The 23594-nt window shown below is 32.7% G+C and overlaps 1 protein-coding gene across 1 annotated transcript in view; it reads right to left on the bottom strand.

The window, feature by feature from the left end:
- Nucleotides 1-12224: 12224 nt before the first annotated feature.
- The window catches only part of LOC132758082 (uncharacterized), a gene marked incomplete at its 5' end in the record, with an annotated part of 37049 nt that continues 25679 nt past the window's right edge, over nucleotides 12225-23594 (bottom strand). Inside the window, 10 exon segments of the mRNA XM_060749598.1 lie at nucleotides 12225-14642; nucleotides 14896-14965; nucleotides 15548-15819; nucleotides 16825-16848; nucleotides 17181-17305; nucleotides 17909-18006; nucleotides 19046-19085; nucleotides 19353-19577; nucleotides 20323-20482; nucleotides 21934-22028. Of these exon segments, the coding sequence (XP_060605581.1) occupies nucleotides 13817-14642; nucleotides 14896-14965; nucleotides 15548-15819; nucleotides 16825-16848; nucleotides 17181-17305; nucleotides 17909-18006; nucleotides 19046-19085; nucleotides 19353-19577; nucleotides 20323-20482; nucleotides 21934-22028 (1935 nt within the window). The 3' untranslated portion in view covers nucleotides 12225-13816.

Raw genomic sequence — 23594 nt, 5'->3', positions numbered from 1 at the left:
TAGGTACGTAGTATATTGTAAAGAAGAAATGACAAGGTTATATTTCATTTCATTTATGTTAGATCAATCTATTTTGATAATTGCTTACCATTCTCATGTTTAAGATCGAATATAGCACATCAAGGCGGCCCGCGGATAAATCATGCACAATACACAGCTGATCAAATATATATTATTGTAATACAATATGTGACAGGCTACTGTATGACATCGTGATATCAAATTAAGAAATTTTCTAAAAAAAATTGATACATTTGATAAGAGGAAGAAATGACGTAAATCTTTGAACAAATTGACAATACCGTCTTTAATATGGCGTGATATCATATGAATGACGGCATCCAGTATAGTTTTAATATTGCAGTGCTATATTTAGGTGATTCCACATCGTCAGCAATGTTTTATTTTCGCTAAGGGGGGCAAAAGTGAAAGTAAGCCAATTTAAAACACAAATAACTTGCAAAATCTTAATCTCAAATAAATATACATCAAAGCACATGACCTCCGCAAGTGATTATGAACTACTTCGTTAACAAATTTTAAGTATTCTAAAAATTAAGTGAGTCTGTCTGCCATGTATACAGTGTACACTAAGAGCCCTCTAAGTGAAAATCAGGTTTGGTTGACAGTGTGGAATCAACCAAATTTAAACTATCAATATAAAAATATACATACATGTATATAAACACAATGTATTTAATACAAAAATGTAGTATTTCATCTAATCTATTGTGGTTTCATAAAAAGATAAACGTAGGACATTGACTGATATAGATTTTTTTTAAAAAAATTACGTACATATATATATTTTAAAAACATTTTTTTTGGGGGGGGGGGTAGTCACTTACTCTTATTAACGAGTCGATGATACCGCTAATAAAGACATTTAATTGTAACCATCAGATAATGTGTAAGTATTGTAAGACTGTTGTGTTATTCAAGTATTTTTTTTATCTTGTTGGTTTAATGGAGGGAACTTGTAATCTTACAATAACACCGAAATTCATGGTAGTTTACCATTTACTTATCTATAAAAATTGTAATATTTTGTAAAGATATGTACCATACCGTATGTATGTATAATGTAGCGAGTTTTCGCTTGGGGTTAAAAGAATTTGATAGATCCCTACTAACTACAGGGATAAACCACGGCCAATCTTGCCAAAATTTACAAACTATAGAGATAGAGACACCATCCGTAAAGCAGGTGTAAATTTGAACATCTAGAAATGACCCGCGTCATGATAAAACCAACATAATGGGTTTGCGACCAGCATGGATCCAGACCAGCCCGCGCATCCGCGCAGTCTGATCAGGATCCATGCTGTTCGCTTACAAACCCTATTACAAGTAGAGAAACTGATAGCGAACAGCATGGATCCTGATCAGACTGCGCGGATGCGCAGGCTGGTCTGGATCCATGCTGGTCGCAAACCCATTATGTTGGTTTTATCATGACGCGGCTCAAATCTGGCAAGTATGTATACCCACCTGAGATGGAATTTAAGAGCTGCGCCGGTAATTGTTCCAGACACCGAAAATCGAAAAATGATCCATAAAATACACAGAAAGACACCATTTTACATGACAAATTGTACGTTAATTAACAGTAAAATTTGAATGCCGATAGCTTTGAACCGTGCCCATATATAAAACGAAACCGAAATTTGCTTATGACGAATATCGCCAGCCAATATAAAGTCGAAGTCGAACAGAACAACAAATTTATTAAGATCCCGAAGGTTTTACCGACTGTGCGGACGGGCCTCATATCGAACATTCCCAGCTATACGGCAGTAAATTTGATTGACGAGTTGCCCGAGGAGCACGAACAGCACGGGAATGTTACTGTAAACAGACATGTAACTGACAATATTAGAGCTAGGGAGAGTCTTCTGTTTGTTTACCTGTAATGAAATGAAAATGTTTGTCATTTTCATATGAAATTACTTTTTTATTATTGAACGTATAAGGTCTTTCGTCTCTGAATATACTAGTTTTATAGAAACCACGATATACATTTAATTATTTGCTAATGCATCCGTTGAATTGATATTCCCGCCGTATACGTGTTATACAATTGACCTTACTTGTATTATGTTCCTTCGGATATGTAAGATTAATCATACCCACATCAATGTACTTGTAAGGTATATGTCTATTTTGATTTGAAACCTAAAGAGCGGTACACAATTTGGATCTTGAATTTTGCTCTTGTGGGTTACAAAGGACCATATCACAGTACATAAATGTACTTTGATATAAGTTATTGTCAATCAAATTTTATTTAAAAAACAACAACAAACAAAATCAACAACAACAACAACAACACACACACGCACGTACGCAACAACATCAACAAACAAATTCATGTCAATATGTATTAAATCTAGTTCAACCGTTAACTGTAGCGCCGATATATGTCCAAACGTCGAAAAATGTCCAAACGACGATAAATGTCCAAAAATTAACGAAAAATGTCGCAACAAATTAGGTGCTCATAAATGTCCAAATCGGTTAACGATAAATGTCTCAACTTTTCATATGTTAATTGCACTTATTTCTATGATCTTTTCTATGATCAACACCCGCCTATATGACTGAAATACTGTTGGGAAAAGGCGTAAAATGAAACAAACAAACAAACAAACAAACTATGATCAACAGTAATGCATCAGCCAGTTATAAAGGTTTCCATAGGGATTAAAAGTACCGATTTAAGTAGCGTTCTCACAAGCATCCCGGCAAATCCCAGGACCACCCCAGACGATCCGGGATGAAAATATTGTTGCAGTCTCAATAACCCCGGTAAAACTATGGCGATACCCAATTTCCATACTTATAACAACCAGGATGAACTCTGGGCCATCCATGCAGAGTCCAGTTGAAACTACGGATAATGCAGATAGTAAGTGGACGACGGATGACCTAACACGATATTCAAACGCTGTTAAGTCTTCGATCAAAGAGATCATAAAAGCTGAGATCCATGCTAGCACATTCCCGGATGATGTCGGCAGAGTCCCGGATGATCCCGGCAGAGCCCCGGTACGGTCAGATAGAGTGCCGACAATCACCGGTAGAGCCCCGGCAGAGCCCTTGATCATCCCGGACGTTGCCGACAGAGTTACGGACGTACCCCGGTCGTTCCTGGATCACCCGACCGACCACCGGGACTCTAGCGGGATGCTTGTGAGATTGTTAAAAAAGTTTAAAAAATGTATTTGAAAATAAGTTGATTGTTGGATACAGTCTATCTCCCTTACTATTAAAAGGGAAAAAAATAAGTTAAACCGAGGTGCATTGTACTGGTGCTTTACACCGGGCACTTAAAAGAACCAGGGTCGCCTCTGGAACGGGGCGTCTTCTGTATCATGCACTATCCCCCGAAAAATAATATACTAACAATCTTCAGGGGACGTTGGTCATATGGGCAACCGGAACCAACGATAAAAAAGTCAAATAAAATAAGTTATTATGCCCCTCTTCGAAGAAGTGGGGGTATATTGCTTTGCCCATGTCGGTCGGTCGGTCGGTCCGTCGGTCCGTAGACCATGCCATTTCCGCTCAATAACTAGACAATGCTTTGGCTGATGGTTCTATTATTTGGTGTGGAGGTTGGTCATGACTAGTAGATGACCCCTATTGATTTTGGAGTCAGCAGGTCAAAGGTAAAGGTCACAGTGACCTCACCATGAAAAGCTTGTTTTTAGAAGATATTTTGTGTGAAACATTGGCTCATTGACAACTACAGGGTTTACTAAATTCATGGACCCATGGGTCATATTGGTTCTGCCCCATGGCAATGATATACATGTATTCCATAACAAATTACTATGCATTTTTTATACACATTTAAAAATCTAATGTTATAATATTAATTTGGCTGTGTTTAAGGGGGCATACATGTTTTACAAACATATCTTGTTAACATCTGCATTGCGCTACTCTACACTTATAGCTATATTCAGTGTCGTCACTCGAACTCAACCTCCACTCAAACTCGGGAAAGGTTTCCTTATGGACGAATTGAGGACGCCTTGGTCAAGGTGAACTCAAGTGTAGAATTGGTTTTCATATTTGAAAGTCTTCCTCGACTTACCCGAGGAAGGTTTGAGTAGCAAATCACCCGTAAAATCACTGTTATAGGTGATCTGTTCAATAAAATATACAATAATTACATAATTCATTATGTATATCAATTGGATTTCAAGATAAGTATTGATTTGAAAGTATCATAAATATGAGTTTGGTACAGACATCATTTGTACATGTACTTTTGAAAATGATTTGTAGAATAAAACGTTGACTAATGAGCAAGTGGTCTGTGTACAATAATAATTCATCTATATTTAAATTATATTCTTGCTTCTACCATCAAATTGCTGAAGTCTATCGACAGAACTAATATATTGTACGTTTTTTGAGAATGTATTAATCAGGTTTTGAGTTATTTTCGCGACTAAAGCGCAGTTTGATTAATAGTGAACACTAATATAACTTGAAAATGTGAAACATTTTGGACAGAAAAAGAGGTATGCTTATTTCTACCATATTCATTTATTCAGTTGATGCACATAAACTAATAATTTTCTTAACAGTTGATGAATTTGTCTTTACGTACAAAAATGGTTGTTACTATTAGATTGGTACTTGAATATTCATATAATTGTGTCTTGAAATCTCATCTGATGATGCTGAACGTCAACGACACTTGGATGCACAGGGGTACATATTATATCGATAATATATCACATACGTTACACACAAACACCTATTATTCATTGACAAATTGTGATTATTTCAAAATAACGTTTGTCGAATGGAGAAGAAATTTTAAAGGTTTTTGTCAACAGATTAAAATAAATATTACACAGCATTCGAATAGTAACATTAAAATTGCTATATGATGGTGTCATTTAAACATTTATATTATTATACCTCAATATATCCTTCAATGTAAAACTCCCATAGGCCTACAATGTGTTCTGATCGAATATCACCCTCCTAGAATATATTCCCCGGGGAATATTTCTTATATCACCCTGGGGCACATAACTCTTACATAACTCTGTATTCATAATAGCGATAATGCCTTAGTAACCAGTTAACATAATGCAAAAATATACATACTAATACAATTTAAATAGTTTATAAAAAAAATCTTTATTTAGCAAAGAATCCCACGTGGAAAGCGAAAAGTTCGTGCGAAACCGTTACAAGCTTGTACATGTTCACGTGTATAAAAATTACTATATACATATGAAACTTTTATAGATAGATGATTAAAAATAATTGTAATTTTGCAGCCATTAATAATAATTATAATAATTTGATTTTGTTGTTGTTATTTATTTTCTAATGAAGAAATAACGATATGTCTGTCTGTCTGTTTGTCTTGTTTTTATCAATACATTTTTGTGTTTACATATCAAAATCGCTGTAATTTTGAAGTGTTGACCTGTATTTTCTCTTATGAATGTTTTGGAACCTAAGGTTTTTGTCGGTATAATAAAATAAATAACATATGGCCGTCGGGGTGATAGAGGATATTGCCAACCCTTGAACTGGCATATTACCCTCGGCTGCACCTCGGGGTAATATACAACTTCTCGGGTTGACAATATCCTCTATCACCCCGACAGCAATATGCTATTTATATTATTATACCTCAATATATCCTTCAATGTAAAACTCCCATAGGCCTTCAATGTGTTCTGATCGAATATCACCCTCCTAGAATCGGTACGTTACGATACCGAAATCAACTTGATTTCGGTAAAGTTACCGAAATCAACTTTTCATTACCGAAATCAACTTATAAAATCACAATTAAGCGTTTTATTATATTTTTTTCTTTATAATATATTACAATAGGTTAAGTTTGACTTTCATGCAAAAAATCAGTTCGAAATAATCATTAATAAGGATATTAGAAACAAATCACTAAATATCAAGATTATTCCCTGATTTGTCACGAACCGAAATATATGTTACAATACCGAAATCGACTTGTAAAATCACAATTAAGCGTTCTATTACATTTTTTTCATTATAATCTATTACAATAGGTTTAGTTTGACATTCATGCAAAAAATCAGTTCGGAATAATTAATAATTATGAAATTAGAAACAAATACCTATATATCAATATTACTTCCCCGATTTGTCACGAACCGAACTATATGTTACCATACCGAAATCGGCTTGTAAAAGTTAAAATAAACATTTTTCAAAGATCTTGTTTAATTAATTAATATATAATCATTCAAACTGAACCATAAACATAGGAAAATAATATTTAATTATAAAGAATGATGATGTTATAGACGGATATGTATATTATATATCATGATTACTTCCCTTGTTATTAATGTGTTGCATTACCAAAATCAAATCAGATTTCATTTCAAAGATGAGAACAACCCCTAAAATATTTGCATGAATTTCAGAAGTCTATGAAAAAGGTATTTGAGTGAGTTTTAAACTTTTGAATTCATATCGCTTATTTTCAATGTTTAAATTTTTCCCTTTAGTCAGATAACATAGCAGCGTATCATCTCTTTGATTGTTTCTTAATGATTTCAAAATACAAGATTAAACAAAACTGTGTTTGAAGTTATCCGCCTAATTTAGATCACTATTAAAATAGTTGATTGGAAATTATCACAGTATTTAATTTAAATCCAATGATTATGATTTGATTAAAATAAAAAGACGTAGCGGTAGCCATTCATCATAACACCTTTACTAATAAGGAGCAAGCATACACGTGCTCGGACAATGGAGGTGTTAGTTGACATAATTAACATACTCGTTAACCGCAATCCTTTAATATTCATCGGCGCATGCAAACTTTTAAAGTATCCAAAATAATTATTTTACATGAAATTAAAGCTGCTTGTCTCCATTAAGACAAAAAATACATTACAGTTTAATATAAAAATGACATATAGCGACCATCCCTATATAATATATATCAAAAAGACTCTTTTTTTATAGTTCTATATTATACATATTTCAGATCTAGTAAGCTGGTAAAAATATAATTTTATATTAAATAAATTGTCAAAAGACCGGTTTTAACTAATTTGTAGGGGTAGTCCGCTAAACGTTTCCGTAAAAAACATTTCGGTATATGAGACAAGGTGCTTTGATACTATTAATTACCAAAATGCATATCAGTTGTTCCAAAAATGTATGCAATTTTTTGATGTCCCGGATACTTAACTACATATTCTACTTATTGAAAAAGTGTTAAGTAATGATTTTATGTAGATCGATTTAAAATCATTTTAAATTTCATATCTGTAAACAGCATAAATTTATGAAATGACTGGTATATATTTATATGATGAAAAAAATGGAACACTTTATACTGACAAATTTCAATTATGAAATGTTGCAACTTGTACGATATGACATGCTGTGTATTAAGTAAGGTGTGAAGTAATTAAGACAGGAGGTACAGTTGACATATATTGTATGTTAAAAGATAAAAGATTATAATGAACATCTGTTTATTTCGTAATTAAACATTTAAATAAATGACAAAAATATAAAAATATTATAATAAAGAGTCCCCATAACATATGTTAGTGATTTGTTAATATATAGTTAAACTGTTCATTAAAAGAAAGACACAAACTTTCCAATTTCCAATTTTACTGCCTGATACATTATACAATTTTTATGGAACATTTTTAGAGCAGTCTAATTATATATCTGTATTCAAATTTATAATAGAAAATCATAAACTTCCGGTTGAAGTTGGATATTTTTCTTCATAAAATATAAACATGTACAAATTTATAATTATCTTTAACTCATATTACAGAGTATTTTATTTTTCCATAATAGTCCGATCATAGCTTTTTAAAAATACGATTTTATTTAGAAAATTGTTATGCACGACAATCACGTGCAGATATATAACATGCTAATATGGCGGAATCAGCAGACATTTTCACAAAAAATCTTACAATTTATCTTAAGTTTTTGACTTACGATAATCGTAAGTTAAATCTTAAGTCATTTTCACAAAGCCACCCGTAAGTTAAAATTTTATCTTAAGATAAATTAAAATTCACTTACGATAAATCTTACGAAAAAAACATCCATAGCAACGTTCATTTGATATTGATGTGCATGCTCTATATTTAATTCCGGTTTTAAAATCAAGTAATAAAGAGCTTGAAATATCTATTGAACACAATAAAATTTCAATAAGAAAAAAATAATGATTCAAACTGATATAATTCAATATCTTGATTGAAGATAATTATAAATATCTAAAAGATTCAGAAAGAAGGTCTTCATTGTTATTAATAAATAAGTCTACGTTGTTATTAATAAATAAAAAGGTACCACTAGTACATGCTGGCAATGAAATCGAACTCCCCAAATGTACAAATTATTAGTTTTCAATAATACTACATAACCCTCTCCATCGTGACGTCATCAAGTCATGACGTCACAAATGTTTATATTTAAAAATAATTAAACCTCAATTTGTGTAATTTATAGCATACTGTTTGCTTAATATATATTTGTCCTCCAAGTTTTTGTTTGTTTTTATTGAGTTTAGGTAACAGATATGTGATATTTTACCCTTAAGAAAGAAAAAATTACACTTACGAGCGGGGAAGACCTATCGTAAAGTTACGACAGATTTTGCACTTAAGATTTTCTTAAGATTTTTTGTGAAAAGGAGATTTATCATAAGATTTCTCTTACGATAAAAAATTGTCGTAAGATTTTTTGTGAAAATGTCTGCAGACTTTTTCTTAAATCATTATATACATTGCATTCTAATATGAAATGGTATTAGTCTTCTAAGACATTACATGAAAAACATTTTCTATCATTTAAAGGTGTACTATTTGGTTTAGTCCATCTACCTGAGTCTATGTGCAATCTATGAGATGATACTCTTAACCTAGTGAGATCTTTACAAAACCGTTCAAGATTGATAATATTTAGATATGGTTGAAACTTAAAAACAGAAATATGTCTATAAAATAGAGCTCTACTAGAGTTATCTAATCTACTATCTACTAATTATATACATAATTTAAACTTCACCGCTGATTTCGGTAATGCTAAACACATAACGGGTTGTTTAGAACAAAGGCTAGTAACTGAATAATTACATTTGTGGTAATAACATCATTGAAATAAAATGTTTTCAATAGATTTTTTAACTGAAAGTCTATTTCACTATTTTTTATCAAATAATGAAGAAATAATAGCAATATCTTAACTAAAGTGGTTTTTACGAGTTGATTTCGGTAATGCTAAACACATAACGAGTTGTTTAGAACAAAGGGAAGTAACTCAATAATTACATTTTTGTTAATAACTTCATTAAAATAAAATATTTTCAATAGATTTTTTAACTGAAAGTCTATTTCACTATTTTTCATCAAATAATGATGAAATAATAGCAATATTTTAACTAAGTTGGTTTTTACGAGTTGATTTCGGTAATGCTAAACACATATAACGAGTTGTTTAGAACAAAGGGAAGTAACTCAATAATTACATTTTTGTTAATAACATCATTAAAATATAATATTTTCAATAGATTTTTTAACTGAAAGTCTATTTCACTATTTTTCATCAAATAATGAAGAAATAATAGCAATATTTTAACTAGTTTGGTTTTTACGAGTTGATTTCGGTAATGAAAAGTTGATTTCGGTAACTTTACCGAAATCAAGTTGATTTCGGTATCGTAACGTACCCTCCTAGAATATATTTCCCGGGGAATATTTCTTATATCACCATGGGGTACATAACTCTTACATAACTCTGTATTGATAAAAACGATAATTGCTTTAGTAACCAGTTAGCATAATGCAAAATGACAGCCATGTGTTACATATATAATATTGTTAAGTTAATATTTGACATATAAGTATTTTTAAATGTACATGTTTGTATCCAACAAGCACAGCAAGAAAACATACTATTACGTCAAGTGTCTATTACGGTGGCACAGATGTGACACATGGATGTCTTTATTTATCTTGTTCACACGAGATATTATCTTGTTCCCACAAGTTATTTATCTTGTTCCCACGAGATATTATCTGTTCCCACGAAATATTATCTTGTTCCCACGAGATAATATCTTGTTCCCACGAAATAATTATAGCCAATCAGAAGCTGTAAAATGGTAATATAGCAGTTACTTCCCCTTATTTAGTTGAACATTTACTTGATTATATATATACATTATATTCATGTATAACAACCATGTAGGTTGATCTTGAAAGTGCCACACTGTAGGGACATACAAAAACCTTAACTACCAATTACTGGTGTTTAATAGCGAATACCCTCACATGTAAGTAGCCTTTCAAAACTCTGTATTTGTAAGGCGGTGGCCCCGCAGTGGCGTTCAGTCCACCACGCGCGAATGAGTAATAATCAAATACAAATGTCTTAAATCAATGTAGCATGATAGACCGTCTTCGCAGCACTTAAGAGAAAAGTCACAAAACCCATTTAACACGTGTTGCGTATATGCTTAAAACGACCATTGTCGAACCATATCCCCCGACAAGCAAATGCGTCATCCTGTCAAGGTCTGCACTGTTCGCTGTTGAATCAGTAGGTCAGATTTTAAACTGTTAATGCAGTTAACCCCTTGATTAGCTCACATGGTTTATACAGGTTAACTGCTTTGTTTGCCAGATAGAGTTGCATATTTTTTCTTAACTTTTGACCACTTGACAGTAAAGGAATATGCAACTCTGTCCACGCCCCTATACCATTCACAAACTTTCGGGACGGACACTTAGACACTCGGACGGACAATGGCAACGCTATATGGGGCACAAAAATATTGAAGAACACAAACAATGCTAAAACGTATTGCGTCGGTGAGTTAAGAAGGCACATACCCCCGCGCCCCATCCGGATCTGCAACTGGTCATGCACAATAATGTATCATACATTTTACGTCGGGGGTAAACCAGAGGGTAAAATCACGGGTTAGTTGGATAGACTGTTACAGTATCCAATACAATAAATTACAAATTAACATATGAAAAGTTGAGACATTTATCGTTAACCGATTTGGACATTTATGAGCACCTAATTTGTTGCGACATTTTTCGTTAATTTTTGGACATTTATCGTTAAAGGAGTTTTGGACATTTATCGGCGATTGAGACATTTATCGTCAATTTTTGGACATTTATCGTCGTTTGGACATTTTTCGACGTTTGGACATATATCGGCGCTACATTTAACAGACAGAGGCTAGTTTGTCTTAGATGATGCTTCTTTAAATTGGAAGGGCCATAACTCAATCATGCACAACTGGATATGTTAGCATTTTATGAGCTTCTTTTCCTTATTATACATGCTGAGTTTAATTGAACTTCAATAACACACTAGATGTAAAATATAACTTAGGATGACTCTGGTTAGCCTTATTTCTTTATATATGTACTAGTATAAAGTATTTTCAAATTACATTTAAAAATGACTACCCAGTTATAAGATATGGAACCGGAAGGGCTGAAGATCAACTTTTTCTGAATCGTCGACGAGAAATTATGAAATAAAACCTGCTAAATATTATGTATTTTGTCTCTGTTCTCTGTGAGAATATTGCCTCTAAAACATCTGCAATCTAACTGGTCCAAATAGTAGTCGATAGAACAAATTATATATCATAATCAGTGGGAGAAGTATGATATTCACTGCCCCGATCTAAAAATAGAACCAGTCTCGTATTCTATGACCATATGTTGACACCACCGTACGCGTGCGCATAACACAAATTGTTGCGTTTTGTCTTTGATGGCCTATTTTTCATTTAAACTTATAAACAGTAACACGGAAAGAATAAAGCTAAATTGTAACATTATATTGAATTGTCATTGAAATAAAAAAAATGTGCAACTTTCATTTAATTGAAAAAGAACTCCAAAATGATATACTGCCCAAGCGATTACCCTGCTTAGAGTTGAAATTAGATATAACATAAAAGAAATGAATTATATTTCAATGCGGCTAGTGACATTTTCACAGTTAAAAAAAGTAATTTAAAAAATATACGTATAATAGATCAATTTGAGTTGTCAAATATTATTACCGATGATCGTACAATATAATAAAAAAGAAACTCTTAAAATCTTGATCCATACGTGATTTAGTTGTCGTTTTTTTGCATTTGGCATGGGGAAAGACAAGTAGGACAGCACATGTCTAAGGTATACTTTTATATTTTATTTTAATACCACATGTACAAACATAAATAATAAACATATTACAATTAAAATGAATGACAATACTTAAACGTACAAACGTGTTTGGGCAATACACGGGTTTGAATATGAGTAACTTAAGTAAAAGTAAATCAGTATCTTCTGTCGTAAGAATTTTACCTGACCAGAAATAGTTCACAAACTTCAGTTTTACACATCAAAAGTTCGTGTCATTATTTAATAATATTTTAGCTTTTCTAAACTGTAAACAGATGGTTCCTGTGTCACTTTTCTTTGCCCTATTGAATATTGCCACACTAAGAATGAGATACAAAGTCCGACAGAAGAATAAATTTTTATTTGTTCATTTATCATTTGAAGTGTTTACTTCGGTGAAAGTTCGACTATCTAATAATAATAATGATAATAGCAATTATAACTGTATTTAGACGAAAAATGTCACATTTTCGTACTCATTAACCCATTTTAAAAGTCATACAAACTCGAATAAGAGTGATTATCATCATCTACAAAACGTCACATATTTGGATACACAGTACATAATCTTAAGCAATATGGTATTATACGTACATGTAATACTGTGAAAAAATGGATGTGAATCTGTTAAATAACATTTTTTTTTACAAAATTTTCAACAAAATATCACTACTCTCAAAATTTTCAGTTTACACCGAACGCCCTCTAACATGTCGCACCTTTCTTGACCACAGAAATATCAACATGCCTTCGGAAAAACTATCAACGCATCTATCTGGTTAAATCGGGCGTAAGAACATTTAAATAACATCTCATTCATCACATATAGTGGCCTTTCTTAACATGAATCATTTATACAACATACAAAACAACATGTAAAAAATTTAAGATAAAGATTTTGTTAATATAAACAACAAGATTACAAAATCAGCATCATAAACTCCTTTTTCTATAGTTCCTCCTATATTAGTCGTTTTTTTCTACAAATATAACTTGGTCAAACAGAAACAATAATAATCAGCTCGCAACACCAACATACCATGTATTAAACAATCAGTAAAGTTTTTTACAAGCTTGTCGTATCAACAGATTAATGTAACAAATAACTAATTAATATCAAATTATTCCTGCACGCGCTATTTTAACATTCATTCAATGATTTGGAAAAATGAATGAATAATAAGTGCATTTCATATCTTGCTTTCGGTGTGCTTTACTTCACAAAATTTACCAGTTGTTTGCAACATGGTCTTTCAAATATTTCATGTTTACAAACAGATATATCCTGAACTTCTTCATACATTCATTTACTAGCAAGAATTACTTTATACATATATTTTAGTTGAACAATCACATTGCAATGATCAGTTAATATTTAACAGATAACATTGATCTTAGTGCCGCTTCTTGAATGTATGTATACTTTTTATCTTAGTCTAATCATTCAAATTTGATGTCACAATACAGCGTCTTTACAAAGTCGATCTCTGAGCACTGGCCTATTTATTAGTCAAGATCGCCTGAACTTATATCTCTCGGGACATGAAATATTGTTACTGTATATGTACAAATGCTGTACTTTATGTTCATACTTTTCAAAGTCTGGTAAATTCGTCTTGATTTGACATATACCCTGAATGTCGTTTCACTCCGTTATACTGTCCTGTGTAAATTGTCGTTATAGGCGCGGATTGGTCGCTCGAGCGTCTACATTGGTTTCCGTTACTGCGGTAACCGTTCCGATCATAATTGTCATAATTTCTCCCATACAATCTTGTGCTATCTGAACTTCCACTTCTTCTCTCGCGACCTCGATGACTTGGGTCGTCATAGTAACCGTGGAGATCGTTAGATGTTTTGGCTTGCATATTGGTGTTCTTGGAAATAAGGTTTTTGTCATTGTTTAACACGTTTCGCTGCTTTCCAAGACTATTATACATATTAGATTTCATAGTATCATTAACACTTCCATTAAGTTTGCTTTCACTTTTAGAGGACGTAGAGTCAGAAGTGTAAGCGGTAGCTGGACCCTTCCTGCGCTTGAATTTACCCGTTTTTATCAACATTACCCACGCCATTCTAACCTCCGGATTAAAGCAACACCGGAACACAAAGATTAAAAATCCTTGTAAAGAGTTAAGTATAGTAAAAATATAGTTTACGACAACCTTTGCCTCATTTATGGCAAAAGGTCCAAAGACCCACGTGACACCAAGAAGCGTCATGACAGTGAAAGCACCACGTATCTGCGCTGGTGTTACTGAATCAGACGCGTTTTTTCCGACTTGTCCATGGAATTTGGGTTTGAGGATGACGCGGGATACCATGATAAAAACAGCAAAATTGACAAGCAGGATAAGACAAGCTGGTCCAAGAAGGGCAATGTAGAAAGCCAGAGGATTGCCTTGTGATAAGAAACACCTGTAAAACAGTGATAATACAAATGTTAAGAGGAGGCATATAAAAATTGTTATTTAACTTCTTATGTTTACGATATCTAATATGTAATAATTTCACAAAATGTAACAAGGGTGGTATATGAATATAAAAAATGTACGATTTAACGAAATAATATTCATGTATGTTAACGTATCGTTTGTATCTTAGTATTTGTACATACAAATTTAATTGTTTTTGGTTGTTGTAAATTGTTTAAAACATTATGAATGCTTACAATTCTGTAGTCGTTTTATAATTATCGACACTAATAGCAACTGTTGCAATCACAATCACTGCTGGTGCCCCTGTAATACGAAAATATAAAAGTTACACTGTACGTCATTAACTAATATGTCCCCAATGTGACGCTACATTAAGATCCGTTTTATTGTAGAGCTTATAATAATGATTGTACATGTTTCATCTAAAATAATGGTTGGATATTCTTTTATCAAAGTTTTTTTCCCAATCAGTTTCATTTCATCTTTGGAATTTGCTTGCTTTGATTATAGACATGTTTATTAACAAGTTGTAGTACATATAATATTGCGAGACTGCACAAAGTTGCAGACAGGGCTCGAGGTTATACAACTTTCTTTCAGAGCTCTGTCTTAAATATCAAGATTTTCATTGGTCAGTGTACATTATATACCGGTTTTACCACCAATCCAATCCAATGCCCGAAATCTGAGTTTTAGCTCAATAAATTTCTTTAAAACATCGGACCCAGAAATAAGCATATAACATTGCCTCTATTATTTGCTGGAATTTAAGATAGATATATGTTTGCAATGATTTACAACAGTCGATGACAAGATATATGTTACTAACATGTCAACATGTGGCCATGAATTATACATTTGTTTATATTTTTCCATATATCTTACCCCATGCAAATATACATCTTTTTAGCATAAAGAATCCTGAATATTTTGTGAAGACGGTAATGAGCGCTTGGTACATATTGATTGCCTCGACAAGCATCCAGGTGAGCGTTGTCAACAGGAAGTAGTGAAGCAAGATGGCGACCGCCTTACACATGCCATCTCCTGATAGTGACAGAGTGGTCTCGGAGCCGAGAAAGAAGACGGCGTTGAGGAGTAACATTGAAGCACAGAGGTTCATCAGTATCTTGCCAGACTTTTCACGGTTTAGACATCTGAAAGCGAAATTGTTAATTGTTACACTTTGAAATCAGTAAGTTCAGCTCTTGTCTCACCATAATCGAGCACTTAGATTTAGAATCTATATATTTTACGAAGCATACTCTTTACAGTGTGTGCATTTTCATTTCTTAACATTAAACACCTATATATATGTTGTAAAACATAAAATTACAAAATTTAAATATTTGTTTTCGTTTATGCAAACCAAACTGAAACTCATGCTTGTTGTTATACTATGTCCATGCTAAATATGGTATAACTAAAAAGGAAAACATTGCAAAGTAAAAATATGTGTAAAAAATGAAACGTTATATGAAACGAAATGATAATATTGCAACAGAACAACGTGTTAACTGCAAAATAATTAACTAAACGCTTTCAATTTCTAAATCTTTAATGCAACAATAATAGAAAATATTACTATATTGTTAGAGTGTAATCATATTAATTATAGAGGTATGTGTACGCTAAGATGCTATGTACACGAGTATCAGAGTAACTCTGGAAATGCACTTATTGATAACAAATTCAGTTACAATCAGTTATGGTTCAAATTCTCAGACCAAGTTCCAAACAAAATAACTATAAATCAATCTTTGTTCCACCAGAGAATCATTCACTTTAACAATAAATCAGACTCGAAAATCATTCGCATTTACGTCGAGACTGCTGAAACTAACGGTATGTTTTCTTTCTTTCTTTTGTGTGCATTTGGTTGATGTGACAGTCTCACAGTTTTACTATAGAATATCCAGACAATTAAAATACGAGTCTGATTAGACCTCTAGATTTTTTATATATTACCTTTTGGGTCATATCATGCATAACCGCTACAAATAGTCACTTTATTATATTGAATGCCATTCGTTAGAAAGCAAAACAGTTTCGAAACAAAAACGCAAACAAACAGCTTAGAACAAATTGGTACATTCAATGAACTAAAAGAAGGCCAAACATTTCCACATTTGCAAAACAAAGGAAAAGTTACAAAAACTCACCTCGACATTGAAGCAGACCGAGGGCTGATAATAAAAACCAATCATTTGGAAACTGAACTCTTATTGGTTCTATTACTCAATGAGGGTTTCACATTTTGCAAAACAATTGCACATTTACATTTTGCTAGATTGTATGGTAAAGCTATTATATTGTAAAGGAATTAATAAGCAAAACATTTAAGGTGGCAAAAACGTTAAGGTTTACTAGATAATAATAGAGATTTAACAAATGATACTTCAATATTATCATACATATAAAACTAAATGCCCGATCCCAGGATATATAAATAAAGTAAGATAAAGAACGTGTATTAATGTATAGATACCACTTGATAAAGTGACAAGGGCCTACTTACCGGAATATAGAGTAAGTGATGAGGGTCAGAAGGAGTCCTAGCATTGAAATACCACAACCAATGTACGAAATGAAGGTCAATATTTGCTCGTGTTTCTCAGAAAGATCGTGGTCAGGACTAGGATCCTGAAATATTTTTGACAGAAAACAAAAATATAATATTACATCGCAAGTTGTATACCATCCAAGACTGGTGTAAACACAGTTACCAACGTCCCCACCTAAGGGAAGTTTTACACGAGGCAGTCAAAACTTTTAGGTGCCAATCTGCAACAACGAATTCATTGTAGAAATAAAAAGTGTCAATAGAAATACATTACAATAAGAAATGATGGACGGACGTTCTTCATGGGTTGACGTTATGTTTTTTTTCATTGGTGTTCACACCAAAGTACAAATTTTATGGAATGAAAACGGATATTTATCCCGTTATGTCACGTCAGTCCGTACGGATAGACAAACAGACAAAAAAGGATGGGCGGACGTACGTACGGAGCCTATTTCTATATCCCTTTATTTCTTCGAAAAGGCAGAGACTTAAAGAATATTTGACAGCTATAAAACAACATATAGATCTATTAGAAGCACCAAGGTCCTATAAAATTAAATAATACCATTGTTTCTAAAAATATGCATATTACATGTACCTAAAATTTGCAAGAAATGGGTAACTTTATATTCTCCAAACGCTATAATGATTGGAATTGGAAACATGTATGATTCACTTACAAGTAAGATTGCGAAACTTGTCAAATGGTACGATAAACACTTAGTATAGTTGGCCCCTCTCTCCACTGTTACTACACCATCGTCTGACCATGTACGATCTGAAACAATAGAGTTGCATTACAAAAACAATGGGATATGATAATTCAATTCCACAAATTTGTTCAATACTTGACAATTTACAAACTGACCCTGTATAACTCTAAATTATATGAGCCGCGTCACGACAAAACCAACATAATGGGTTTGCGACCAGCATGGATCCAGACCAGCCTGCGCATCCGCGCAGCCTGATCAGGATCCATTCTGTTCGCTTACAGACCCTATAACAATTAAAGAAACTGATAGCGAACAGCGTGGATCCTGATCAGACTGCGCGGATACGCAGGCTGGTCTGGATTAATGCTGGTCGCAAACCCACAATGTTGGTTTTGTCGTGACACGGCTCATATGTCTTGTACCCGTTTCCTTTACATCCATCTCGTTACCCGATTTTATGACAAACGTAGAAACTGAATTATTTAAAATATTTGTCATTTCTATTTATCATTTGTTTGGCATATGCACAATTTATAACTTGCAATACAGTTAAAGTATGAAATTGAAAATTTAGTTAACGAATTTAGTGGAATGTACTATTTTTCCAAGATGGTCACCAAATTTCACGAATAATTCCTGTATGAATTGTATTTGTTTTAATTATGTTTACATGAATATCTCAGGTAAAATATTCATATCTAATATTACAACTGATGACATAATGAAAAAGATGATTGGGAATGCTGAGAGTGTAAAGTGTAAAAATAATATACGTTTGAAAAGAAGACTTCCTGCTAGTTCATAGCGATAACTGTGTTGAAAAATACAGGACTGTTGATAATAACAATAACAACATCAATAATAATAACAACAATAAATTCAATTTCTGTCTAAGGTTGATTCATTCCAATTTTATGAACTAATAAAATCCTCGGATATCATTTTTTTACTGTTAATAACATTAAGATCTTTATTTATGAAACCAAACAATACATCAGAAAAAGCTACACATATCACGCCAAACATAAAAAAGTCTTTGGCGTGAGACGATGATAAAGGCTAATTGAAAAAGAAAACTAGCGAAGGATAGGTCATACTTACTTTCAACGTTCCAATAAGCGCACGAATGATTGGCACCGTCCTGGAATCAAACATAATTTTTACAGATGATATAAATTTCTGTATAATTATCTAAAGGTAGTCTAATTAAAAACTAAAACGTTTCGAAAAACAATAGAGAGACGCAAGATTTATGCAGAAGGATGCCGATCACATGTATGAATAAGATTTTTGTTGCTAAAACAATGATAAAAATTTCTCTCGGAAAATTGAAAAAAAAATACATACATGTATGTAGACAACAAAAAATTATAATCTACATGTATTTGTTTTATTCATATAATCCTACCTCTATATTTTTGACTGTTATCTCAACTGGTGTAGTGAGATTTTCAAGTTTCCGGCCGTGTACCACAGCACTTACAACCCATTGCTTCATAACTACTTCCGGTGGTGGAGCGTCTTCGGGGATAAAAAAGGACGACGACCGGAAGGACATCAACCGGATACGCGAAAAGTCCTGTCCATCTGATGACGTCAGCGCTTCTGCCGGCAGTTTTAGGTCGATTCCACCCTATTTGATAGAAAATGATGATGAAATGATAAATTTATGCAAACCGTTTAAAAATGAAATCTCAGTTTATATTTAGATTTTGATACCTATTATTCTGTACCTTTATCGGAGTTTAGAAATACACCTGACATCTTCATGTATTGATTCAGTTAAGAGGTCCATCTATTTTTATGGCAAACTCTGTAAAGGAGGTAAAGGAGGAGTGAGGGGAAGTTTTCCTTTGGATTACCTGCTCCACACGTCAACTATTACGAGGATTATTTCATGTAAGGAAAACATTAAAGTTAGCTGGATTAAGATGGGAGCTTTTATTGTCGGAACCTATTTGACATTGGTGAACATCGTATCACCAGTAAAGCTTTACAATAGCCATTTGATATATCGCTTTAGCTGAGAATAGTCTACAAAGGTATACTCCTTATGATTGAGGCATAAGAATTGCAGCGACCGTTTATCCCTGTGTGATCGTAAGAGACGTCTAAATAGGTTCTAATAACCTGGAATCTATGCAACTCCTAGCTCCAGCAAGTGAGGTGGTACACCCCTGGTGTTCTTGTTTTGGTGCCATATGACCTATTATTATTGTGCTCCGTTAAACCAAACAACCAAACAAACAAAAGTATACTGATCTTCAAAAATCTGATACCAATATTATACAAAATAGTTGCGTAGATATACTCAATATAATGTATAAATTATATTCTGAAGAACCAAATTGGTACGAATGTTAAACATTGATATATACCTTCTGTACGACACTGTTTTGTTCTAACTTGGGTTGATAACTGTAGCTTGTATCCGGCAGGGTGTGATTTACTACTTGTAAATTGATGTTTTCTGTTTCTATGACGATTTCACTTGTGGTATTCACCCTTTTTGAATACTCTTCAAGCAGCGAAAGTAACCTAATAAATGTAAATAAGTTTTAATCATAAAATATAACGTTCATACGGCCAAACAAATTGTAAATCAACACGCAGTAGTCTTGTAGAAAAAATATAGATAGAAAATATGTTTTTACGAAAAGATAAAAAACAACAACATTTACATTATTCGAAATGAATCGGTGTGTGTGCGTGTAAATATTGAATATTGTGAATAATTGTCAAATATGGACAGTTTTATTGTAGATTAATCAGACAAGTTTTATTATATAATTGGAAAACAATTACTCTTGGGAAAATTACCATCTGAAAATCACACAAAGCAATGATCTGCGTCAATCATTATTGCCAACTCAAGGTGTTTTACCCTGCTAATCCATTATCATTGTTTGATAAAATGCTTCCATGGGTAAAAATTATTTCAAGTGAAAAAGTAATTCAAAGGAACCACGCGGCATAATTCCTTTGATTTAGTTATAACGGCTGATAATGCTATAATGCATCGATGGACATCTCGAATTTAAAGTGAAAAACGGCGTCCGATGCCTGATGTTGGACGGTGAAAAGGCAAAATCCAGCCGACATCTCAACAATTCATTAAAGACACGATTAAAAAAAGTTGTTAAGATACCTTGAATTGCTTAACACTAAAATGAACAACTTCTTTTGACATAAAAACCCCCATTAGGCATACAAAAGGCAATAAAATGAAATGTTTTAGCTGTGTAAAGGAACATCAAAAATATATAAAAAAAGATCAACAATGGAGTGCGACATTCACTTAACGCAGCCCAGACACTACCCGGCTACACAGAACATCGTTAAGTCACCCAGCAGGGCAATAAATAAAAAAGATGGTGCAGAACGAGCGACTAATAAACAGGCTAGATAAACCTTCTCTATTATTTTTTTCACATTCTCCTTTTTTCTTAATATTCAGGATGAATTTCCGCATTTTTAGAATATCAGAATTTATTACTCTGAATGCTCGTTATTTCTTTGAACGCTAGCGGCTATGACGGTTACATATCTTGTTTATAACGCTCGATTATCAAACCAGGGACCGCAGATTCGATACCCCGCTCCTCCATTTATAACGCTAGGGCTCTTTCTGTGAGACCTTAAAAACCCTAGTTAGCTATACATGTATCTGTATTCATCAACGAACTAAAAGAACAAAGGTCGCGTCTGGAATCTGGAAAGAGCTATATCATGCACTACCAAAAAAAAAACAAAAAAACAAGCAAACAAAAAAAACCAAACAAACTCGGGTCGTGGAAGATATGGGCAACCGAAACTTGATAGTAAATATAAAGGAAATGAAAAACAAATACATGTGCATCTTATATGGTCAGACAAAACTTTATACCGCCAACTGTTTAATTTTAGTATTTTGATAAACATATAGTAATGGACTGTATGTTATTCAAATTTATACAAATAAAGTACTGTAAATGATACAGATAACCTACCGTTCACTGGAATGATTTCTAAAGTTGCTCTCGATCATGACACTTTCGTTGGCATCAAGTAAATTTCCTACCACCATAGTCATCTCCTTAGCTATCTATAAATAGATTAAAATATATTTGATAGAACTAACATCGGAGAATCGGAAAAAGATACATGTGGCTAGACTGACGAATCTTTTTTTAATATCATTATTCATATAGTACAACTAAAGTGCACTATTCATATGCCTTCATGAGAACCAGTTGGAGGAAAATTATACCGCGAAAAGACATAAACTTGTTCCATTCATTTTTATAGAATGAAATGCGCTTCACATTTGGAGTTAAATTATAAACACGTTGTAAGTGTTTCTTGTTTGTTTTTTGTTTTTACCAAACTGTCCACAGAAAAAAAAGCTTGCTTTCACAGGTAATATCAATTTGTTAGACGCAGGAGAAAAAAAGGAGAAAATTAATGCTTTTCTGTACTATTTCTAAAAAGCCGGTTTAACTACACGGGCTAAAGATCTTTTTTTCACTCTGACTGATAAAGATTATCTTTCAAAATTATTATGTAAAAATAACATGTCTCTTCCGAAATATTTTAAATGATAAAAATGCAGTGACAAGTGTGGACGAGACTCTTTCAAACTGTTTGTCTTTAAAAATTGTAGGGCATTGACTAAGATTATATTTTACTAAACAAACTAACAATTAAAAGTATATCTAATGAGATCAGGAAGAATAAATAATATCATCAAAAAAAAAATTAAATGAACAAAATAATAATAATAAAAAATACACAGAATGATAAAGAGTCACGAGGGTATGATGATGCGATTTTCACGTGATATGTATTCATACGCCTACTTCCATAAGTCAGTTTGTTAAAAGCAACGAATAAATAACTAATACATGTTTTTACAAATGCGGTTTCCCCAACTAAGTATTACAAATAACTGAAACAACATGTAAATGATCTAACGCTATTTTTTTACCTTATTATTATTATTATTAGTCTTTGGAAAGTGACACATGCAATAAACAATTAATTACAAATAGCTAAGCGTATGTAGAGAAAGTAAAAAATATATTTGAAAGAAACTATTTTATTCACTTTGTAAAAATTTAGTTATAGTGATGAGCCGATACCGAAGGGAACCTTCATATCAGAATTATGTCTCTTTGATAATGCCTCGTATGCCCCTGCGATTAAATTATGACAGTGTTTGCAATATTGTTTGAAACAATGAAGTTAATTTTAGCATATTTGAAAAGAAAAAAAAATCGAAGATTTTAGCTATTGTTCAAAAGATCTTTTTTTAAAGAATATAAATAATTGAAAAGAATTAGAAAGAAGGTAAAGAAGATTCATTCGGATAGGTCAAGTTGGCAAATTATTTGCTCATGAAAATCGATTACTTTCACGTATATATACATGAACTGCTTGAACAATTTTAGAATTAATGTCATGGCTAAGATTCTGGTCTCTGTTTAGTAAGGTATGAAGTGTTATAGTACAGATATTAAAAACAGCATCAAATAGTCTGAGTCTGATATCATTATAGAAGTGACACTCAAAGAAGAAGTGGTGGTAACTTTCCAGGAGACCACATTGACAATTTGGTGAGGGGGGGGGGGGATATTTTTCTGAATAAGTGATGGTTTAAAGAGCTACATTC

The sequence above is a fragment of the Ruditapes philippinarum genome, unplaced genomic scaffold (assembly GCF_026571515.1).
Source record: "Ruditapes philippinarum isolate M1 unplaced genomic scaffold, ASM2657151v2 ctg3971_1_1_1_1, whole genome shotgun sequence".
NCBI lineage: Eukaryota > Metazoa > Mollusca > Bivalvia > Venerida > Veneridae > Ruditapes > Ruditapes philippinarum.
This window is presented reverse-complemented; position numbering and strand designations above follow the sequence as displayed.